The 22,580-nt window shown below is 41.8% G+C and overlaps 1 protein-coding gene and 1 pseudogene across 2 annotated transcripts; one reads left to right on the top strand and one right to left on the bottom strand.

Annotated features, from left to right (window-relative positions):
* Positions 1–1,562: 1,562 nt before the first annotated feature.
* LOC143848567 (F-box protein At4g02760-like) lies at positions 1,563–16,344 on the top strand. Of its 2 annotated transcripts, XM_077357527.1 has the most exons (13): positions 1,564–2,015; positions 2,870–3,045; positions 5,288–5,482; positions 5,564–5,674; positions 8,634–8,719; positions 8,797–8,918; positions 9,372–9,436; positions 9,551–9,623; positions 9,722–9,784; positions 9,941–10,005; positions 10,080–10,154; positions 10,239–10,514; positions 16,043–16,344. In XM_077357527.1, exons 1-12 carry the CDS (start codon positions 1,662–1,664, stop codon positions 10,459–10,461), a joined length of 1,608 nt encoding a protein of 535 aa, XP_077213642.1. In that variant the 5' UTR covers positions 1,564–1,661; the 3' UTR covers positions 10,462–10,514; positions 16,043–16,344. The 2 variants fall into 2 exon arrangements, with proteins under 2 accessions (XP_077213650.1, XP_077213642.1); XM_077357535.1 differs by lacking the exons at positions 5,288–5,482; positions 5,564–5,674 and having other exon boundaries at positions 1,563–2,015.
* A 478-nt stretch (positions 16,345–16,822) lies between these two features.
* On the bottom strand, positions 16,823–20,404 carry LOC143859413 (G-type lectin S-receptor-like serine/threonine-protein kinase LECRK4; annotated as a pseudogene).
* Positions 20,405–22,580: the final 2,176 nt, after the last annotated feature.

The raw sequence follows: 22,580 nt of genomic DNA, 5'->3' as shown, positions 1-22,580 counted from the left end.
AAGGAAGAGATCATGCCATGAGAGGCAGTCCTATCAACTGTTTTCCTTTTTTTTTTTCCAACACTTGGCCCTCTAAGACAGAGAATAGGTGAGCATGCTCTTCTGGGTTTGGGATTCAAAGAAGAATTGTTGAGGTCAACAGGGGCTGATGACGTTTTGAGGTGCAGGATAAAATAAAGAAATAAAGCAATGGTTGAATTAAAGTTAAAGAAAATCAATGAGATTGAACGAGACCGGGCGGACGGCCGCCGGAGAACGAAATCAACACTGTTGTGGTCAAGCCCGGATTGGATCTTCTTGCTCTGATACCATGAAGATTCTAGAGATTTTCGCTAATCTTGGATGATTTACAATAGAGCTCAAGGTGTGCTTATATTGAGCACATACATGATAAACATAAAGAGAGATCAAGCTGCTTACTAATTAAATTTAACTGCCTATTCTAGTGGGTTGCCTCATTAACCAACTTACCTAATCTCCCACAAGAAGATCTAACAGTGAGATCTACACCTAATCCAACGGTGGATCTCACATATTCTAACTGCGTCCTTCAGTTTAAAACACCTCTTTTTTCAATTAAGACATTGGACTAGGATAATCTAATTACGAGAAATAATACATTGTGTGCCTATGAAGCCCAGTGCTCTTCGAAAAAACAGGAAAAAAAAACCGCAGGCCCACTTCCCCACGTCACAGGTAGGGCTGACAACATCCGGCCCTGTCCCGCCGAAAGGACCATTCCCCGTCCCTGCTTCAGGGGTTGCGGGGAATCCCCGTCCCCGCCCCACACAAAAATCCTCACCTCAAAAAACCTTTTTATCGCCCATAAAAAAGAAAAAGACACACTGTGTTTGTGCACTTATCAAAATATGATAGTGCCAATCTCACTAGCATACAAGAAATATTTACTGTTAACAAAAAAAATACTAAAACAGTACTAAAATAAGAGGATATTGATAATGGCTTGCGCGGGGGCTTCTCCATCTCCATCCCTGCCCCGTCCCTGCTTTGGGGGATTTTTAAGTCCCTGTCCCCGCTGCAAGTTGAGGAATCCCCGCCCCATGCGGGGAGGGGCGGATCCCCGTTTTCATTGATGAAATTGCCAACCCTATTCACAGGATGATCCAAAACCGTTCATTTGCTGTAACGTAAACAATATGTACCCCCAAGATCATTTCCATAGGATGACCCTAACCCTCCAATCATAGAGTTTTCTATAATGGGCAGTCCCTCTAAGATCGGATGGCCTCTATGATCGGAGGGGTATTGTCATCCTATGGAGATGATCAACAAGGTACAATCTATGAACGGTTTGGATCATCCTATGAAGTCCCCTGTACTTTTTAAAAATACTGGACTTCACACGTGCACATCATATAAGAACTCAATATAAATAACAACCAGATCGGCCACAATGGGTTTGATTAGCGGAGGTTGTTTTTCTATTAAGCTGCGTAGACACGTGTCACAATCTTCTACGTAAATAGATCTACTCCTTCCTCTGCGTCACTCACACGTGGCACATCTGATACTGCACGTGCCATGCGTCCTAGAGTCTGAGTGTGGCTCCAAACTCCCCACTCCTCTCCTCTCTTAATCGGCTCTTCCAATGTCCGAACCTCTTCCCATATACAAATTTCCCTCTTACCACACCCCATCCTATGGATACGGCACCCCTCTTCCACTCATCCCTCTCTCTCGTTAGATACCTTACCAATACTCACAAACGCCCCTGCTGTAACTCAACCCCATCTAGGGTTTCAAAAACCCTAGATATGGATGACCTACTCGAGGCTCTTCTCTTAGGTTTCTCGAATTCCTCCTCCTCATCTCTCGATCTCTCTCTAGAACGCCTCCTCGAATCTAGGGCTTGCGATTCGGATAAAAACCAGGTGATCCAGAGCGCCTTGAGATTGGGATCTGTTCTTCAGGAGGCCGCGAAGAAATCTGAGAGAAAACGAGCCTCGATGCATAATTCCATCACATGGCCTCTTCCTTCAGATCTTACTGTTAAAGTAAATTCAATTTCCTGAATTTTAACTGCTAATTAGTTTATTCATTGAATTTTTTAGTTGTATATTTGTGGAATTTTCGTCATTTATGTTTTTTTTTTTTGGTGTTAATTTTGGTTTCTTTATGTGATTATGATGTTCTTGAACTTCGGATGTGTAATTCATGTCTTTAGTTTTATATTTTGGTCTAGGATGTGATTACAATTCGCTTTGAGTTTGTTTGAGGTCTGATCTTGTAGAGATGCACTTTCTGGATCGAATTGGAAGAGAATTGTGCAGGAAGATTGCATGAAATGCATTGCGAATGTCGTGGTATTAGCAATGAGAAATATTCTAGGAATGCTAGGTTCTGGCTTGTTTCATATTCCAGTTTTGTGAAACATGGCAATTTTGACCATTTGGCAATTTTTTTAGTGGTGGAGGATGAAATAGGTGATGATAGGTTGAAGATAACTACTCTATTTGGAGGTAAAAAAATATTGGGCCTTTTTCTCTTCTGTTTCGTATGTTTAAAGTCATGTTTAGAAAATCCAGTCATTTGCATGCCTCGTCTGGGCTGCTGGTTAGTGCTTGGGTGAGCTGTCAAGGTTAAGTTGGGAAGTCACAAATTTTCTCATTCAAAATGTCATGTGTAAATCATAAATTCATCAATGAAGTCACTAAACTATACTTGCAAAACCCTTGGGATAAGAGTAGGAGTGAGTTCTCAGTTCCCGACTCTATGACACAGTGATATCTTGTATCCAAGCATTTAGATCCATTAATTCGCTAGTATGGTTCTGTATTTTACTATTGGAGCCGATCTCCTATTAAAGAAATTCACTGACTTTGTACATATTGTGTTTGATGATGTAAAGGTGTTCTCGATGCTTGATACACAAAGCTTATGCCACAGTGCCGCTACTTGTTCAATGTTCAACAAGTGTGCAATGGATCCATTGTGTTATGCCAATATTGACTTAACATCTATAGTTCCAAAGGTTAATAACACGGTTGTGTGTGCGATGATCCATCGAGCAGGAAAAAACCTTCAGTAAGTTTTCTTCCTCGTGTTCAGTTTGATGGCTATGTTTATATGAGGCTTCTTTGTTGATCTATGTACTGTCACAGGTTCTTATTTATATATTACTCATCATTATGGATCCTGTTTACTGATTCTCATGTCCAACTCATCTCTTGCCATTCCGTATATTAATTTGGGTACAAATACCTAAATCAGCTACTGGGCTGGGTCTATAAACCATGTGTTCCCATGCCCAGCATCTCTTTTCAATGATCAAGAATGCTTATTACGAATTACATGTTTTTAGGCGCATAAACATCTCATTTTTTTTTCTATGCGTGGTTGACTACTCATTACTTTAAGTGTGGTTTCGGTTTCTGCTTGCACTAGAAATCAACCTTCTTCACTAGATGTACTACTTTGGCCTTTGAACTATAGTGAACAATATCTTCGAGAGGACAGCCCGTCTACATAATTCTGTCGAAGTCCCAGGTTTAGGTAATTACAACGGATTTTGTCATTTATTGGGAGTAATGTGAAACAATTGAGATGCTATGACCCAACAGTAGTATATTTGTTTAGTATTTTCAACATTAATATTACCCATGTTGCCTCAAAGATTGCAAATTAGTCAATCGTACTAATGCCCAATTTACCCTCCATATGTAATGTGAACAAAAACTTGGACAACCTCAAAATAAGCAAAACCACTGCTCACAGTATAAAGATTCTCTTGAGGATATGTATATTGAGGACATGTACTGCAGTAATCCTTCAAGAATGAAGCAAACTGGATGAATTACCATGGGTGAAAGAGAACTTCACTAGATTAACCATGCTGGTAATGTCTTTGGACATATAACCTTCACTGATGATCTGGAATGCCACAAATCCACACTACACCACTCCCATTCAGGTAGAAAAAATTGTTGCTAGAGATATGAGATGATAGGTGGTCTCCAACCTATCAATCAACTCTGGGCACAGATAATGCATCTCAAGTGCAGAAATAGTCATGGCAATTGGATAACGGACGATAAATATAGGCAAAGTGGAGTAACGGTGTGGAGGGATATTTTGAAGCAATCTTATGACTTCTCTAGAGGAATCAGTCGGATATACAGGGCCGACCTAGTCAAATTTTGGAAAGACAAGCGGTGTAAGGAGAGATCTCTTATGGTGCTGATTCCTGTTCTATACGCAGTAGCGGTGGATAAAAAAGCTATGATTAGTGAATCCTTTGAGCGGTGGATAAAGAAGCTATGGTTAGTGAATCATTTGATCTAGCAGACGAGGGAGTGAGCTGGAATGTGAGGTTTCGTCGGAATTTTTTTGAAATGGATTTTTTTTGAAAATATTTTATGGAAAATATTTTCCAAATTAAAAATTTCCATGCATCAAAACAGCCCCTTAGACTGCGTAAAATATTTTGAAGTGTTTGCCTCATGATTACTTTTAAGCCCGACAACATTGATTTCTGGTTTATTCTGTTTTCAAGATGTAATTGTGAATCTACATTGTGCCTTATTCTTTTTCTCTCTTGAAGTGTTGTAGGCATGTAGCATAGTCATATATTTGATTTTTCTCGATAGGTGCTATCTAAGTTTCTCGTATCCTTGACTGTATCCACTGATCCACGAAGAAGCTGCAGAATATTTTAGCATAGCACATTTGGGACTGTATGCACTAGCTGCTTTCAGTAATCTTACTCTCTTCTGTGTTTAATGGTTTGAAACTGTATGTACTAGCTACTTTCAGTAATCTCACTCTCTTCTGAGTTTAATGGTTTGAACTGTTGCTTCTGTTTTCTCTTGCCTTCTGTGTTCTATTTTATGTATTATGAAAATCTTTCTTTTGGATCTCTTACTTGATATTTTGTAATAACTAAAGTTTGTGGTGTAATTAAAGAAACCATGTATTCCTGCTTTACCATACTCCACAATGAGTCAGAAGCCTATCTAAAGCCAGAGTCTCTAAATAATGTGGCATCGGTACTCTTATTTGTAGATCATGCTACACAACCAGTTTAACTTTGCAAGCCATGGTATCATTGACTTTCATAGGATGGATAAGTCTGTAAAACTAACTTCTCTTTGTCCTGATTTTTTCTTAAATCTTGCTATTCATTCTTATGCTCCAATGCCACATTTTTCCTTTCAACGTAAGAGTATTTTCTTTATTTTTCTTTCAGATATATTTGCCTTCATTAGTGTGTCTGACATGATTTGACTTCCAAATCGTCCATACCTCATAATTTGATTACTGAGTTCAGGTCACTCAAGCTTGGGATATTGCCCAGTCCTGCTGTAACAACAGGATCTTACCGACCAATGGCATATTCCATTAATATTCCTGTAGATACATCAGTTTTCTCATGGAACGATAAGAGATCCAGGCAAGGGAAGGAGTCATGTGTTCTTACAAGGTCCTGTTTACTTTCTTTAAGCATGGACAGTGGTGCCGCTGGGTAGGTTGAATAACTTGTACCCGATATCTCTTAGAAGTGCGAGTTTTATGCTCTTGATATTTTCTTTTTATATGTTTGAAGGGCTCTCTTGAGGAGATTGCACCTCTACAATATCGATAGAATGGACAATGTGGCACTTTGCACTGCATTATCAGCATGTCCATCTCTCCTTGACCTGGAAGTTGTTGGCCTGTAAGTGCCCTTGGGTACATTCGCTTCATATATAGTACAGGGGCATATGATTACATATATTTGACTTCATGTTTATGCATCTCTGTGCATCTATATGTATACTCACCAATATGTGTTCTACATGTGGTGCATATATATCTTTCAGTGGGGCATATGTATATTTATGCATTTATCTTTCAATATGTATCTAACAAATTAACATCCATTTAAAAGTGTATTTACAAATCAATACCAGTGTTTCCATGTTATGAATCAGTTGTCATCCATGTTCCATTCATGTGGATTATATGACTATATCATCGTTAGCTAAGGATCACGCCCGGAGTCTGGGGTTTTAGTTGCTATTTCAGTTGTTTAGGTGTTCGATTTGTAGTTACTAATTAGTACTAGTCCTTTAGAAAGTCTAGTTAGGGGTTAATTTACTATTTTAATAGACTGAATTGATTAGGATCAGTTTCCTTTTTCAACTTGGTCTCTAAGGGTTTTAGAATAGGGAATAAGCTTTCTAGTAACTTGTATTTGGAGACTAGAATAGGAGTACAAATCAAATTTTCATGGGGTTTCCCACTTCTATAAATTGTGATGCCAAATCATTAATGATAATCAACTCAACTCAACAAAGCCTTTGTCCCAAACTAGTTGGGGTCTGCTAAATTCATGAATAAGGTAAAAGGAATCTACCCAGCTCTAATCCTGGTTCCAGTTGGGTTCTTCTACATGGATCATTTTCTTCCATTCTATCCTATCCAAGGTCATGTTCTCTGTTATGTTCCTAGCTATCAAGTCTTTTCTCACTGTTTCTACCCATTTTGTTTTCGGTCTACCCCTACATCTTTTTACTCCATCAATTTGGCATGAGTCGCCTCTTCTTACTGGAGCATCCAAAGGCCTACGTTGGATATGTCCAAACCATCTTAAGTGGTGCTCTCTCATCTTCTCCTCAATTGGTGCCACCCCCACCTTTTTTTAATGAATGTCTTCATTTTTAATTCTATCTAACCTTGTGTGGCCGCACATCCATATAAGCATTCGCATCTCTGCTACACTCATCTTATGCACATGCTGCTTCTTGGTGGCCCAACATTCTTAGCCGTACAACATGGCTGGCCTCACAGCTGTCTTATAAAACTTTCCCTTCAACTTGGTAGGGATTTTACGGTCGCACAAAACTCCTGAGGCAAGCTTCCACTTCAACCAACCTGCTCTTATTCTATGGTTAACATCCTCTTCAATCTCTCCTGCCAAATCATTAATGAAATTTGTAGTTGTTGCTCTTGCATGGATGAGGGATTCTCAAACTTTTCTCCTTAATTGGGATGCCTATGGGATGTTAGTGGTGAGATGCCCTAACTGAGTTTATATTTAGTAACTCTTTCTCTTCGATTCATTTCTCTCACTCTTCTCTGCCAATTGTATTCATTTGATATTTCTACTAGAAATGCTACATCAGGTTCCCTTTTATCGATCTTGATGAGTTATGGCATAAAGGGCAGAAGTGCCATTAAGGTAAAACGAAATTAACAAATTCAATTTCATTTGTAATTTAATTAGGATATGATGTCTACAAAGGGATGGTACATTTAGAAACGCATAAAACAGATGAAAAATGACAACTATCCTTTTGGTAATCTACATTGTTGAAATAACCATCTTGACAAGGATCATCCTATGAGTGATTTTTAAGCTATGCCTTCTCGATGATGGGCCACTGCATGGTCTAGATCATGCTGGTTTCATGTGGGTGAGCCTAATAACGAGTGCCCCGGTTTCAGGCATGGTGGACAGGGGCGGAGCCACATATAGCGTGGGGGTGGCCACGGCCCCCCTCAAAGACTTGAAAAATCTCTTGTATAAGTACAACCCAAAAATGGCTTTACCGGCGTTTCGGAACGCCACTAAAAGGAAAAACACATTTAGCGGCGTTTCTGAATGCCGGTAATGGTAAGAGCCCTGCCCAGCTGGAGTGGGGGGCCTTCCTAGGGATGAGGACGGAGTAACCGGGTGGGAGTTAGGACCTATCAAGGTTTTAAATTTCGACCGAAATCCGAAATTTCGGGTTTCGGTTGAGGCCGAAACCGAAATTGGGTAAACTCGAAATGTTACATAATTTCGACCGAAATTTCTTTTTCAACTAAATTTAAGGAATACCACCAAAAAATCTGGGTTTTATTTATTATTTATTATTATCCTAAAATTTCAGCCGAAATTCCCGAAATTTTGGCAGAAATTTCAGGGATTTCGCCGAAATTTTGTAGGGGATAAAATATTCCGTTAATTGATTTCGAGAGATATTGTCCGAAATTTCGGTTTCATTGAGGACCGAAATGCTCTCCGAAACCGAAATTTAAAACCTTGGGACCTATTAGGGTCATGGGCTCTAATGAGGCTGAAGTGAGGGCAGTTTGGCAGTGTGTCGAACTCGTAGATAGATAGGACTAAGGCAGGTTGATTGTGGAAGGACTCTTTTAATGTCTTTAGATGGTTGGATGAGAGTAGCCTCCAATTCTGGTGGTGTTTCATGGATCTAGTTGAAGAAATTCAAGATTGGCTAGAAGGTTTTTCGGTTGTCTTTAAACATGTGAGAAGGTCGGCCAACAGTGAAGTGGATCGTCTAGCTTGTTTTGAGAAAGAGGGGGGAGGGGGGATAGGACTGGTTTGGAGATCATTGACTTCCTCTTTATTTTCAGCTTTGATTTTCGGCTGAGCCGTATTTTCTTGTAGCTCGTCCATCTTGTATTGACCATCTTGTTCACGGGTTTTCCCCTCTCTTTTCATTAGTAATATATTCACCATTAAAATAAGGTTTCTCTATGTGTGTGCGCGTGTGTGATCGCACTCCCTTTTAATAAGGACACTCCTCTCTTTCACATGTGTTTTGAGCTCATTTTACTTGATGTATTTCTTACCTGTAAATGCGTGAGGACAGATGATAGACCCTTACCTCAGGTTCTTTGAACAGACATGTTGAACTGAGGCAAACTTTGGGGTCTGTTAGCACAAACTGTCACTTCATAGAGCGTTTGTCCTTCGAATCTTCCAAAACAGGTGTCTATCTTCTTAATCTTCTTTTCCATTTATCATTCTCTTATTTTTCTGCTTATAATCTAATTTCTCTGTATCAGGCAGAGATGACAGTTTGAAGTCCCCAACTTGTATTGACTTGGTAAATGGGTGCCCCAATCTTACTTCGTTGGCCCTCAGAGGGTTCAAGCTTCAGGATCATAAAGTCCGTGTACTTGTCAAGGTACATTCCTTCTAAACCTTGTAAGCTAATTATTTATATCCGTATGCCTTGAACAATTGTTGCAAGACTTGAGACTTTTGAGTCTACTTGACCAAGAAGATTTGGTTTGGGGACAAATCTGGACCAACCCGGTGCTGAAATTTTTGCGAAGTTCAGTTCGATTTATCTAAATTTTTCAAAAATGATGTCAGAATCTTTCTCAGTAAGGTCTACACAATGCATACTGTGTTTTTTAATCTTTTTTTTCTTGTTTATTATACCTTTAAATGGTAATTCTTTTCTAATTTATTACACACCTCGATATAATTTGCCACTCTATGGCTAAGTCCTCTTGGCTTGTCAATGTCACCAACTTGGGTTAGGACTTGGTCTTTTCATGGAACTGATATCAGCTGGACTGCTAAAGTTTGATCCGTCCTTGTGATTTTTTGATTAATCAGTTTTTCCTTGTAGGGATTACGCAAGCTGAAATTTGTTGATTTTTCAACTTCTTACTCGATCACCGGTTCCTTTCTGAGGTTCGTAAATCTCCAAACAACTCCTAACTTGCTGTGGTTCTTTCCATTCTACATGCATTATTACTTTACAATGTCCTCTTTTTTAAGCATTATTTCACAGTTTTGTCCGTTTAGGATTCTTGGCAGTGGTACAAATGGACAGCTACTGGAGGTCTTAATTTTACGTGACTGCATGCATCTCCAAGAAGTGAGGCCTACTCTCTCTCTCTCTCTCTGCATGCTCGTGGCTACACGCTGGGGCACTTTCAAGTTTGCGCTGCTTTAATTGTTGTCTCTTTTATGCAGGTGGAAGTTGCCCGGTTCTTATCAGCTGTTCTTGCAGGAGATTGCAAACTCCTTAGATATCTTGTGGGTAGAACAAAGCCATTCTATTGTTTCAATTTACTTGAAAGTTCTTGCCCAAAGCCATTCTATTGTTTCAATTTACTTGAAAGTTCTTGTCTCTGGTTAATTAATACTGCATATTGTTTGTACTTTTAAATTTTGATTCTGGCCTGCAAATAGGACATATCCAACAGGGAAGGTCTAGCGTCAGAGAAAGATTGGTACCATAGAATTTACGTCCCGAGGTAATTTGGAAAAGCAAATGGATCTCCACTGAAAATTTGCCGCCTTCTAATCATCTCCTTTGCTCATTACGCAGTAGCATTCCCATATCGCGTATCTTGGAAGAAAGGCCTGAGCTCTGTTTGCTGGCCGAGTTCCCTCCAGAGGGAAGGTTGTTCTATTCTTTAGTTTTTTCATTCTTTACTATGATTCATTGGGTTAGTATATTTATTAATTCTTGTTCGGATTGTTTCAGCTTTGTAGAGATTGAACAACTTATTGATAGTGAAGTAAACAGCGACACCAGCTTGCCTTCACAACTAAGTAGTCAGACATCTGATGGGTCAATTTCTATGAGTTTATCTGAGAGTAGCTATAATAGCGATCAGGGTAGTGGCAACGAGGATGGTCAGAGTCAGAGTGCCAGTTATGCTACCTATGAAGACAGCTCTGATGAGGTTGAGTTTCTGGTCATGTAGTGAATGTAGATAGGATGGAAGCACACACCAACATTGTCATAAGTGCGAATTTGGTAGGGCACCTCTCTCTTTCTCTGTTTCTCTCAATGTTTAGAAGCTAAGGTGAGTTTAGTAGAGATCGTGAGCATGCCCGAGATTTTCTTTTAAAACCAAAATAGGAACTTTACTGTTGCTAAAAAGTTGCGGTTTGAATTTTACAATTCGGTCCGATTGTTCGTGGAAGATACTCAGAAGTCACAATTCATGTTCTCTACTATTTGAAAAAATTATTTCAAGAATCACTCAAATAACATACATTATGGGCTACGGTTTAACAATTATTAGTAATTTGGAGCTGTTTTGTTTATTTTATGGGTTGAAGGAAGATGAAGAGGAACTGTAGGTAACATCCTGAGATTAGCTTCTCTTTTACTATTGATTGATTAAAATGTTCTACACATTCAACATTCGTAATTATGCACGTATTTATTTATATAGAATCGGAGTGCTTCCAATTATTTATCTTCTCAAACTTTTGTTGTGGAATGTTCTGACTGTTGCAGATTTGGCCTTGTCTTGTATTCTATATTTATTTTAATCTATTTTTTAAAGATCATTATGATTTACAAAGGATTCTTTATCATTTGGGTTTGGCTTTTTTATTCGGCGTTATCAACAGTATTGGGACATTATCAAAAAGGAAGTCTTTCCTTTTTTGGATGAGTTCCACCAGAGAGGGAGACTGAGTAAGGACATAAATACCACCTTCGTCACTCTCATATCGAAGGACGGAGCCATAGAACTAAAGAACTTTCGGCCCATTAGCTTGATCCACTTCGTGCACAAAATTATCGTAAAAATATTAGCGAGAAGAATCAGGGAAGTTGTGGGAAGCATTATCTCCAAGTTTCAAGGGGATTTCGTAACAGGAAGAATCTCGGATGGGATCCCGTCCTCATAGCAAATGAGGTAGTTGACACTACTAAGAGAGAAGGAAACCAGGGACTTCTGTGCAAAACCGACTTAGAGAAAGCCTATGACCATGTAGATTGGAAATTTTTGGAATTTATTCAAGAAAAGATAGGGTCCAGCCTACGTTGGAGAAGATGGATTAGGAAGTGCATGCTTCCTTCTCGATCATTGTGAATGGGATACCAACGGGCTTCTTTGGAAGCACTAGAGGGATAATGCAGAGAGACCCCATTTTGCCTTATCTATCTATTCATAATGGTGGTGGAAGCCCTTAGCGCATTAACTTCAAAGGTGGAAGGACTGGAAGCTATAAGAGACTTGGAACCAAGTAGAAATGCGTATCCAGGATCTCACCTGCAGTTTGCCGATGATAGACTTTGCTTCTTGGAGGTGGAGGAGGGCTATGTGAGAAACTTGAAAAGAATCTTCAATTGGTTTGACATTGTATCAGACTGGCAAGAATTAACATGCAACTAGAGGAGGTAAGTTTGCTTTCTTCTTCCATACTGATGCAAAGAGGAAGATCTACCTATATTTACATAGGCCTTCCTTTTGGGTTATGGGGTACCAAAAGCGGCTTTAAGGGAACTGATAGTGGAAAGGCAAGGTTTTAAATTTGGGTTTCGGTTTTGGTCGGCACGGAAGTAGAAACATTTCGGTTTCGGTGGAAATTTCGGATATTGTAAAATCACGGAAATGGATGGAAACATATGCAAATGATGAAATTTTAGGATGAAACTTTGGGAAGTGGTAGAATAAGCACAAATACATACTTAGAAACCATCACATAAGCAAAAAAGTGCAGGCGTTTACTGGGAAGGTGTATACGTATGCCGGGAAGGTGCAGACATATGTTGAAATGGTGCAGGCAAGGGTTTAGGGTTGTTTCAAACATGGTTTTAAATTTCGACCGAAATCCGAAATTTCGGATTTCGGTGGAGACCGACACCGAAATCACCCAAAACCGAAACGGTCATTTATTTCGGCCGAAATTTCGGAATTTCGGTCGGTTTTTCCGAAATTTGACCCAAAAAATCTGTTTTTTTTAATATTAATTTAATATTTCACCAAAATTTCGACTGAAATTTAATATTGAATAAAATATTAGTTTTGGGTTTTGTACCAGATTTCGACCGAAATTTCGAAATTTCAGGGTCCGAAACCGGTACCAAAACCGAAATTTTAAACCTCGGTTTCAAAAATATTGATAATAGGGTATAAATAGGGTTTCAGGCAGCAGATTAAGGGTTTTTGGATCATATCTTGAGCTTGGTGTGGATTCTGGGTGCTCAAGGTAGGCTAAGGCGGTTGACCATTTAAAGATGAGGGTTTGAGTTTGTGGGCAAATGGCAAATGTAGGGTTGTAAATCTGGATCAAATCTGTAATAGGTTTAGGACAATTTATTGATAGGAAAATACAGGCTAAAGTGCAGGGATTCGAGAATTGAAAATAGAAAAATAAGCAATGAGAGAGAATAAGAAAAATACCTAGAATCTCTCCATGTTCCTTAGGAATCTCACCTAGGTTGACGCTTTACACTCCAAGAACAAGAAAGAGATAGCAAGGTTGGAATCTCGCCAACTAAAACCTAAGGCTTCACACCAAGGGGTTTCCTAGTAGGGGTGTTCATTCGGTTATAACCGAACCGAACTTACCGAACCGAACTAACCAATCCCAGTTCTTTTACCTATATTAAGCAACCGAAACCGAAACTGAAATTTCTAAAAACCAAATAACCGAAATTTCGGTTATTCGGTTAAAACCGAATAATGAACACCCCTAAGTCATTCATACTAGGAAATGGCTTAAACAAGACAAACGAATATATTTTAAAAAGGGAAGTGATATATTCAACCTTTTTTTTTACTCGGGACTGCCCCCTCTAGTCTATTTATAAATTATAACTACTCTTTTACTCTAGTGGGGCCTGTCCCAAGTTAAAAAAGGGGGTGAATATATCATTTCCTAAAAAGTGCAAAACAAATCTCCCTTAGGTTTTTCGGTTACACCGATTTTTTTTTTTTGACGAAAACCGAACTCGAAACCGAAAACTGAAAAATATATAACCGAGACCAAACCGAATCACCTCATAACCGAACCGAATTCGGTTATAACAGAATGATGAACACCCCTAGTTCCCACTACCCAGGCATCACGCCTTAGGAATGATCAAGGCATTTTACATTGACAAGGAGTGGGCATCACATCCACAAAAGAGAAAAAATTCAAATCTTTATTTTATTCGTCATTTCATCATAGCATACCATCATTGATCATCTTGCGTCAAATTGATATCGGAGCTTAGGTTGGAAACATGTCGTCTAGATGCAGCGCAGATCAAATAGTTGAGTTATTAGAAAGCCTAAACTCTAAATTTGAAATTTTGTTGTCCCGCATGGAGTGCATAGATTGTATTGACCAAGATTTTCATGTGCGCGCACTATAGCTTAGGAGACTCCACAATCTGCACAGATTCAAGAGTTCTTGTTGGAACAATCATTGCCGGTACCTTCTTTGGAGTGCATCAGAATTGGTATCAGAGTGAAGCATTAGTCCGTCCTTTGATAATCATGCATCACCTCCTAGGTTGGTGGCCTTTGTATAGACGGTGGTTAGGAAAAAGATAAATAGATGTGACCGATTGAAGAGAATGAAAGTTTGTCTTGCAAGCTGGTGTGTCCTCTGCAAGAACAATGAAGAATCCTTGGAGCATATATTGGTCCATTGCCCCTTCTCCTACCACCTTTGGATGTGCATCTTTAATAGCTTTGGATTAGCTTGGGCTCTTCAAAATCCATAAAGCAAATCATTCTAGAATGGAGCGGGGGGGGGGGACCTTTGGCGATGCAGTTCAAGCCATCCGACTTCTTGTTCTGTTTGCGATTATATGGCATTTATGGAAAGAGCGGAACAATCGCATCTTTAACAACAAAATCAGAGGACTGGAAAACTAGCAACTGATATTAAGATTGATCTAATTCTTTGGAGATGTGGAAAGGAAATGCCATGCTATAATGTCGGTGAAATTCTCAGGAATTGGGAAGTGATAATGGCGGAAAGAAGTTGGAAAAATTGCCAACGGGGGACATCAAAATACGAGAATTGCCAACGGGGGACACACTATTGAAAAATTGTTAGAGAGGGTTGATAACCCCCTTTTGAGAGTTTGATAACCCCTTTTAGAGACTTGATAACCCCCATTTCGTCCCTTTCTAACAATTTTTCAAAAGTGTGTCCCCAGTTGGCAATTCTTGTATTTTGATGTCCCCCATTGGCAATTTTTCCAAAGAAGTTTAAAAGCAGTAGTGACACCAGGGGACCACCTCTCCCTCTGGGTGGAATAAACTGAATTTTGATAGAAGCTCAAAGGGAAATCCGGGTCAAGCGGAGATTGGAGGCCTAGTTTGGGACTCAAACAGGCGGAAAATATTTTCATTCTTAAGTCCAGAATGGACCTTTGATGCAAACGAAGCGGGAGCCGAAGGCATTGTTGTGGAGGCTGAGATGGTATGCAGCAAATGGACGTGGGCCCTTGATGAATGAAGGTGACTCTGCAAATGTCATTGCATGGGCCTGCAGTAAGGCTGCTTGTCTGTGGCAGTTTGCCTCAACCATTGACAAGATCAGCAATTTGGTTCAGATGATCACAGGTACCTTCTCAGCAAATGAGGATGCAGATGAGCTGGCCAAAACCGGAGTAGTAAAGGTGGAGGTACTGATTTTGCTTAGATGACAACCAAAGGAGGCTGCTGCTTCGAACTATGACTGGGAGAGAGATTGATTGCCTCACTCTTCAGGCGTTACCAGGGAGTTTGTAGGAGTATTTTGGGTGTCCTGGTATTTACTGTATAACAAATGCATTTTGGGGATGCCTTGTCCCCCTGACTATATTTCTTGCAGTAAATAAAATTCCAGCTCTCTCTCTCTCTCTCTCTCTCTCTCAAAATAAAAATAAAAATCGGTGCTATCGTATATATCGTATATTACGTACTCATCGTATTAATAGTGGAGGGTGATTTGGCAAACGTCATCGCTTGGGCATCGAGTCAAAGTCCCGGACCGTGGCGCCTTTCCCATGTGATTGACGAGATTCTTGACATCGTCCGGCTACTGCGGCCCAAGTTACAGCACATGCGCCGTTCAGCTAAGTCTGTAGCTGATGGACTTGCCAAGGATGGAGCCCTTCTGGACGAGCATCATGTAATCTCCACCGGTCTCGTGTAACTATTCTTTTGCAACCTATTTCGACAGGTTGCTCATCTTGCTATGTTAGCGTAACATGATTCATTGATTTTGTATACGGTTGTTTTTGGGAACGCCTTGCCCCCTATCAATTGGAACCGAATCATGATTCATGGAATAAATTCGTTGTTAATTTTTTTTTTAAAAAAAACGTACTTTTCTTAGTAATATTTTTACCTATCTTTGCAATGATTTTTTGCGTTTTAGAGCCTATTTTAGGATTCCATTTTGCCTTTAATTCGGTTTTCAAAACATTGGAAATTTGGTTGCTTGCTGAATTGATTCGACTTGAGCTCAGCCCCAAGTTTTGAGTTGGCTCATGAGTTCATTTAAATCTTTGATTTTCTACTATATGCTTCATATCTAACACTGAGGTCTGTTTTATAGGAATATGGGGTGGATGCTTGCAGTTAATAAGTAGAAAACTGGAAGAAGTCACATATTAGACTAAAGACACCAGATTTTCCGGTGTCTCTGGAGGCAGAAGTGCCTTAGTGTCTATCTGTTTTGCATATGAATTGTTGGTATTTTTTTGGCTTGACAGTTCTGTGCGCACAGGAAGATGTAATTGCATATCTGCAGAAGCGCAGATCAGATCGGTTGATTAAATACTGTAATTACTATTTTGTTTACTGGGAAATGCTTGAGAATCACATTAAAGACCTCTGTAATGCTGATACTTTTATTTCCTTTGTTTTGTCTTTTCCTAGAAATATGTGTGTTTTCATTCCATTCTGTTTGTCTTTTAGTAGGAAATGTTTTTTTTTTTTCAAGGGGTTGAAATGCTAGAAAAAAATTGGAGGGGGGGCGCGGATATCACTTCTTTGAAGAATGAAAACTCAGATGAATTCTCCATCGTACACCCGAGCAGGACCTTTTATGTGTCAAGTGTTTAATTTCACCCTATAATTTTGTACGAGGGGAAGCCCTTAAAATGGCTGAAAGGCTTGGTTTTGGGTGAAATTTCACGCTAAAGTGGCTGCTTACTCTTGAAGTGGTTCCGGAAGATGGAGGTTGTGGAAACCTAGAAAGGAACGGTTTCATTGAAATTGGCTGCTGAAAACTAGTCAAGCACGTAGAAATTGATGGGGAAGGAAGTGGAAAACCAAAAAAGTTCCTTCTGTTTTGCACATTCAATCCAAGAGAAAAGAAGGAAGATAAAAGGAATAAATTCCTAATAATAAAAAAAACTTTATTTCATAACTCAGCCATGATAAAACGTTTACAAGCATTGTAATTATAGAACTTGCCAATTCAAAGTTCTCCTCAAACTAAACTTTCTAATTCTATTCAAACTAGAAAGCAAAAGGACAATATTTAGTCTTAACTCATATAAATTCCTAAAAAACCTTAGCTAGCTTTGGACGACCAACACAAAAACCAAACAGAAAGTCCTAAAAGAACGAAGACAAAGGTGTCTAACTACTAAGAAATTTCCAAATAAAACAAAGCAAAATAAACTAGTAATCTCGGAACCTTGACTAAGAAGGACCGTCGATTGTAACGCCATCTGGTATCTAGATGTTCTAGCATCATCTCGTGCTTGATTGTCGATTTGTGCCGTTCGTTGGTTGATCCAAGAGTCCTAATTTGCCCGATCATTGATTTCAAGATCTTGGCCTCCGGACGGCTGGGATGCACCTGCATCAATCATTGATAAGAGAGGAGGCATGCCAACTTCAGATGTTCCTTCTAAAATCTGCATCACTTTTTTCATAGATGGTCGCAGAGTTGGGTCAGGGTTAACACACCATAATCCTACACTGGCCATTCTTTCAAACCTTTTGAAATCATCTAATGCTTCCTTATCTTCCCCCACCGAACTCTCTAGCTCTCCAGCCCTCATACAACTCAGAATCCAATCTTTTATAAACAGGTCTTCATCATCAGTCTCTTCTTCGACCTGGTCCAACTCTATGTGCCTCCTACAGCAAATTATCTCAAACAACATGATTCCAAAGCTGTAAATGTCCAGTTTTGCTGTTACGGGGGCATTCTTACGCCATTCTGGTGCCATGTACCCCACCGTCCCTCGAACAATGGTGCTGGTTCGAGTCTGGTCTTTCATCAGGAGCTTTGCCATGCCAAAATCTGCAATCTTAGCAGTGTAATAATCATCAAGTAGGACATTCTGGGGCTTTATGTCACAGTGGATGATCTGGGTCTCACATTCTTCGTGTAAGTACAACAAACCTCTAGCAATGCCAAGCACTATTTCTGCTCTATGGCACCAACTGGGCTTTTCCACTTTTCTAAAGAGGAAGCTCGATAAAGAGCCATTTTTCATTAACTCATACACTAAAAGCCTATGATTGCCTTCGTTACAGAAACCCAACAATTGAACCAGATTCTTGTGATGGGTCCGACCTATTACCCTCAGCTCTGTCATGAATTCTTTCCCGCCTTGTTCCATCACCTTCTCTAGTTTCTTCACGGCAATTCCGATTGGTTTTCCGTATGACATTAGAATTCCACTGTAAACTGTTCCGAAACCTCCTCGTCCTAGGCTCTGGGTAAACCCATCTGTTGCTTCATGCAATTCTCGAAATGTAAATGCCTTCAGGTTAATCTCCACCATGGCATTAGGGGAGAGTTTCATTGATCTTCGTTTCTGAGAAACATAACAAGTGTAGATAGTGAGGACTGCAAACAGAAAAGCAAGAATGCTGCTTGTTATAAGCCCTGCTCCTAGAGACCAAGAACGATGCTCCTTCTTTCTGTTACCATCACTTGAACCCGTACCGTTATTCGATGGCACCTTTATGAAAGCTAATTTTCCAATGGCAGAGCTTCCCTTCTTACCATTCAACAGAGGCATCCTCTTCTTCCTACAAATCCCATTTTCTAAGACAGCAGGCCAGCAGCCATGCAGAAACAATCCTCCATGACTGCCTTTTCACAGCTATCTGTATCTGCATTTGTTAATTGCCCGAGATCTGCATGGACATCGTTTGGAAAATCAGCATCTTTCATTCAAACTATTTCAAAATTCGCTCCCGAGGCATATCTTGACAACTTTGAGGCGCAAAATCAGGGTAGCACCCTTTAAAAGGGTTGTTTGGATCTATCTGAGAGAATTTTTGTAGGCATTGACAGTTCGCTTTCTGATTATCATCCAAAATGCAGTAGTCGTACTCTCCACAAAGACCAGTAGTAGTGCAAGGATCTTGAATTGCATTCCACACCACCAACCAGGACCCTGCACCACTTCCATTGCTTTTCCGGTAAGTGTATTGCTGGAAATTGCCACCATCGTCGATCATTGCTCTATGGTAGTAATTTCCGAGAGGTCTAGATAGGCTTGCAGCAACTGTTAGAAGGTGGGCAATACCTGTCGTGTTGAAGACATACAAGAGCATATTGCTCTGGTTGAAAACTAGAGTACTGTTCGCTGTTTGGGGGGTTCCGCTGTACCAATAAGCAGGATCTGCATATTGGTTATTATTGAGAAGAAGATTGCCATCATACTGCATCAGCAGCTCGAATCTTCCTGTGGAGTAGTTAATAGTTCCATTAACATTGGAGATAAGCTTCTGGTCCTTATGCAGAGTTTGCCCTGGTAAGATTGTGTCTGTTGGGAAATCAAACCTTTGCCATACAACAGTAGAACCGGAGTTCAGCACGAAATTGCCATCATCTTGCATGGATGCTGAATCTGCAGATGTGCGATTATATATCCAAAAATTATCAGTTCCTTGAGGGTCTCTGATAACAAGGGTACCCCCAAAAGTTAGGATGATCTTTGATCCGATTTGTACTGGTTTCTCTCTGTTTGCTGACCAGACAAGTGTTTTCTCTGGGATTTTGTTGAACCAGATGTCGACGAGGAAGAGATCTCCGGTAAGATTGTAGAACCCGAATACGAAATCTTCAGAAGGAGAGAGCCAAGAGGAAGTGATGGGGTATGAAAAACAGCAGCCACTTAGCTGTTGACACGTGGCTCCAGGATGGCCCACCACAAATCCAACGTCGGCCCAGGGGTAGTTTGGTAATTACCTAAGAGTAGGTAAACTCAAACCAGTAAGAGGCCGACACCTGTCCTGGGGTAGGTAATCCAACCACCCCAGGTTTCCCTCTATAAAAGGCCCTTCAGGGCTCAGATCAATGGGTAATAACTTCTCAACCAACTCCTGAAAACTCGCTCTGCACTCCTGCTCATACTGACTTAAGTGTCGAAGGGCCTGTCCGGAGGAATGCTAGGGACCACGAACTAAAATCTGTTCAAATCCCCTTACAAAATGGCAGGACGGAGGAATGCTAGGGTACCAACCACACGAACTACCCGAGCCGTGCTACCTCGCAGGACCCGGAGCGAGCGAATCGCCTCACAGGTGGTGGCTACTTCTGCTACAGCAGAACAGAGCCCAGCTCGTTCGGAACACCTCAACCCCACGCCCACTCCGGATCAAGTTCAAGCTCTCTTTCAACAGATGACGGCTCTTGTCGGTCAATACCAACAACTACTCTAAGCGCCTCCCCAACATCCTTCGGAAGCTCCACGACCCATACAGGAAATGTCGAACGCCCACAGGGGAGAGTCAGCGCGCCACGGTGAAGACCAGAGTCACCACTCAAGGCAAGTCCATCACTCCAGAGCCAGGCATGTCCATACAGAGCCTCACCACCGCCGAAGGTCGTGGTCCCGCTCTGCGTGAAAGCACCGAACCCATGAAGACCACGCACTGCAAGAAAAATCCCGGCCTCGTCGAAGGAGTCCGGAAAGTCAGTCCGGCTCTGCAGCGAGCCCATCGGTGGAGAGAAACAGGTCGTTGGACCGACCAGACCGCAGAGCTGATCCGATGCTTCGAAGGATAGAAGAACTAGACCACCGTATAGAAGAGCTGGCAAAAGATCAGAGCCGGTCTGCTGCGCGGGCGTTCTCAAGCAGAACGTCGTTCCACGACAATGTTATGAATGCCCCGGCGCCCACAGGGTTTAAAATGCCAACCGTCCCGCAATATGACGGGACCACTGACCCTGTGAACCATTTGGAGATGTTCAGAACGATGATGCTCCTCCACGGCGCGTCCGATAGCTTCCTCTGCAGAGCATTCCCGATCACACTGACTGGTGCGGCCCGGGCACTGGTACTCAAGGATCAAACCGAACTCCATCAGCAACTTTGAAGACTTTGGGGACGATCTAGTCCGCCATTTTATGAGCAGCCGTAGGCCAAGGAAAACAACAGCATCCTTGATGGCCTTGCGGCAGGAGGACAACGAACCTCTGAAGGTGTTCGTCAGCCGTTTCAACAAGGAGGCACTCCAAGTGCCGAATTTGCTTCAGCCGCCATGAACGCGCTCCTCACAGGCGCTAGATCCAATGATTTCCACCGCTCAGTGGCTCCCCAAAATCCGCACTCACTGGCAGATTTGATGGCCGGAGCTGAGGAGTATATAGCAGTAGAAGAGACGCTGGCAGCCCTGGACTCAAATCGGAGGAGAACCTCTGAGGACAAGAACCCTACCAAGCAACGTAGGGACGATAAGGCCCCCAGAAGAGAGAAGTCCCCCCAGAGGAGGGAAGAGAACTTTACCCCTCTCAACACCTCCCGGAGACACATACTGGCCGCTATCAGAGGAGAAGAGTTCGTAAGGTGGCCGACCAGAATGATCTCCAAGGGAAATAAGAGAGACAAGTCGAAGTACTGTCGGTTCCACAGGGACCACGGTCACGACACGGACGAGTGCTGGTAGCTCAAGGAAGAAATTGAGCTGCTGATTGGCCGGGGATACTTGAAAAAGTATGTCATAGGTGATGGCCACAGAAGAGAGCGCAGAGAGAAGAGTCCCCAGGGCCGGAGCCCTCGATGGTCACAGCCGCCCCCTGCCCGAGATCAGTCTCCTATGCCATCCAGTTCACAGCCAGACGCACACCGATCCCAGCCAAGGGGGGTCATCAGCACGATTATGGACGGACCAGCCGCTGGGGGCACATCATCTGCCGCTCGAAAAGCATATGCACGTCGAGTCAATGACGTGCACACATGCAGCAAAAAGATGAAGACGGACAATGAGATCTCCTTTTCAGATGCGGATCTCGACAACTTGATACTGCCTCACGACGACGCCCTGGTCCTGACAATGCTCGTTGCGAACTGGGAGCTGAAGAAAATCCTTGTCGACAATGGGAGTTCAGCCGATATCCTTTACTATCATGCTTTTGAGAGAATGATGATCGGAGACGACCGTTTGAGGCTGGCAAACTCCGATATGTTCGGTTTCTCAAGGGAGGTAGTGAAAGTGGCAGGATAGATTGAACTCCCAGTCCTCGTCGGAGAGCCGCCCTGTCAGGCCTTCGCGATGGTCAATTTCTTGGTAGTGAAGGCAACTTCGGTCTATAACGCTATCTTGGGACGACCCGGCCAGAACTTGATCTCCGCCGTCGCTTCAGCGTATCACTAGAAGATGAAGTTCATAACGCCAAACGGCGTGGAGAGGTTCGGGGAGACCAACCACAGTCCAGGGAATGCTATGCAATGGCACTCAAGGGCAAAAATGCAGTGGAATCGCTGCCGATCGAGCTACTCGTTTAGATCTCTAAGCAGCAGCACCCGGCACAGCCTCACCCAGTTTCTTCAAGACAATGCAGATGTCTTTGCGTAGGCTCCCGTTGACATGCCCGGCATAGACCCGGAGATCAGGACGCACAGACTTGGTGTTGACCTAACCTGCAGGCCGGTGAAACAGAAAAAAGACATTTCGCCCTCGAAAGGCGGCAGGCAATAAAGGAAGAAGTGGAGATGCTCTTAAGGGTTGACTTCATTCGAGAAATCCAATACCCAGACTGGCTGGCAAACGTGGTCCTGGTGAAGAAGACAAATGGGAAGTGGAGGACCTGTGTTGATTTCACCGATCTGAACAAAGCCTGTCCCAAAGACAGCTATCCACTCCCGAAAATCGATCAGCTCATTGATGCCACCGCA

This window comes from Tasmannia lanceolata, unplaced genomic scaffold (genome assembly GCF_043159265.1).
Source record: "Tasmannia lanceolata isolate RefF3 unplaced genomic scaffold, GAP_Taslan_0.1 ptg000003l, whole genome shotgun sequence".
Lineage (NCBI taxonomy): Eukaryota > Viridiplantae > Streptophyta > Magnoliopsida > Canellales > Winteraceae > Tasmannia > Tasmannia lanceolata.
This window is presented reverse-complemented; position numbering and strand designations above follow the sequence as displayed.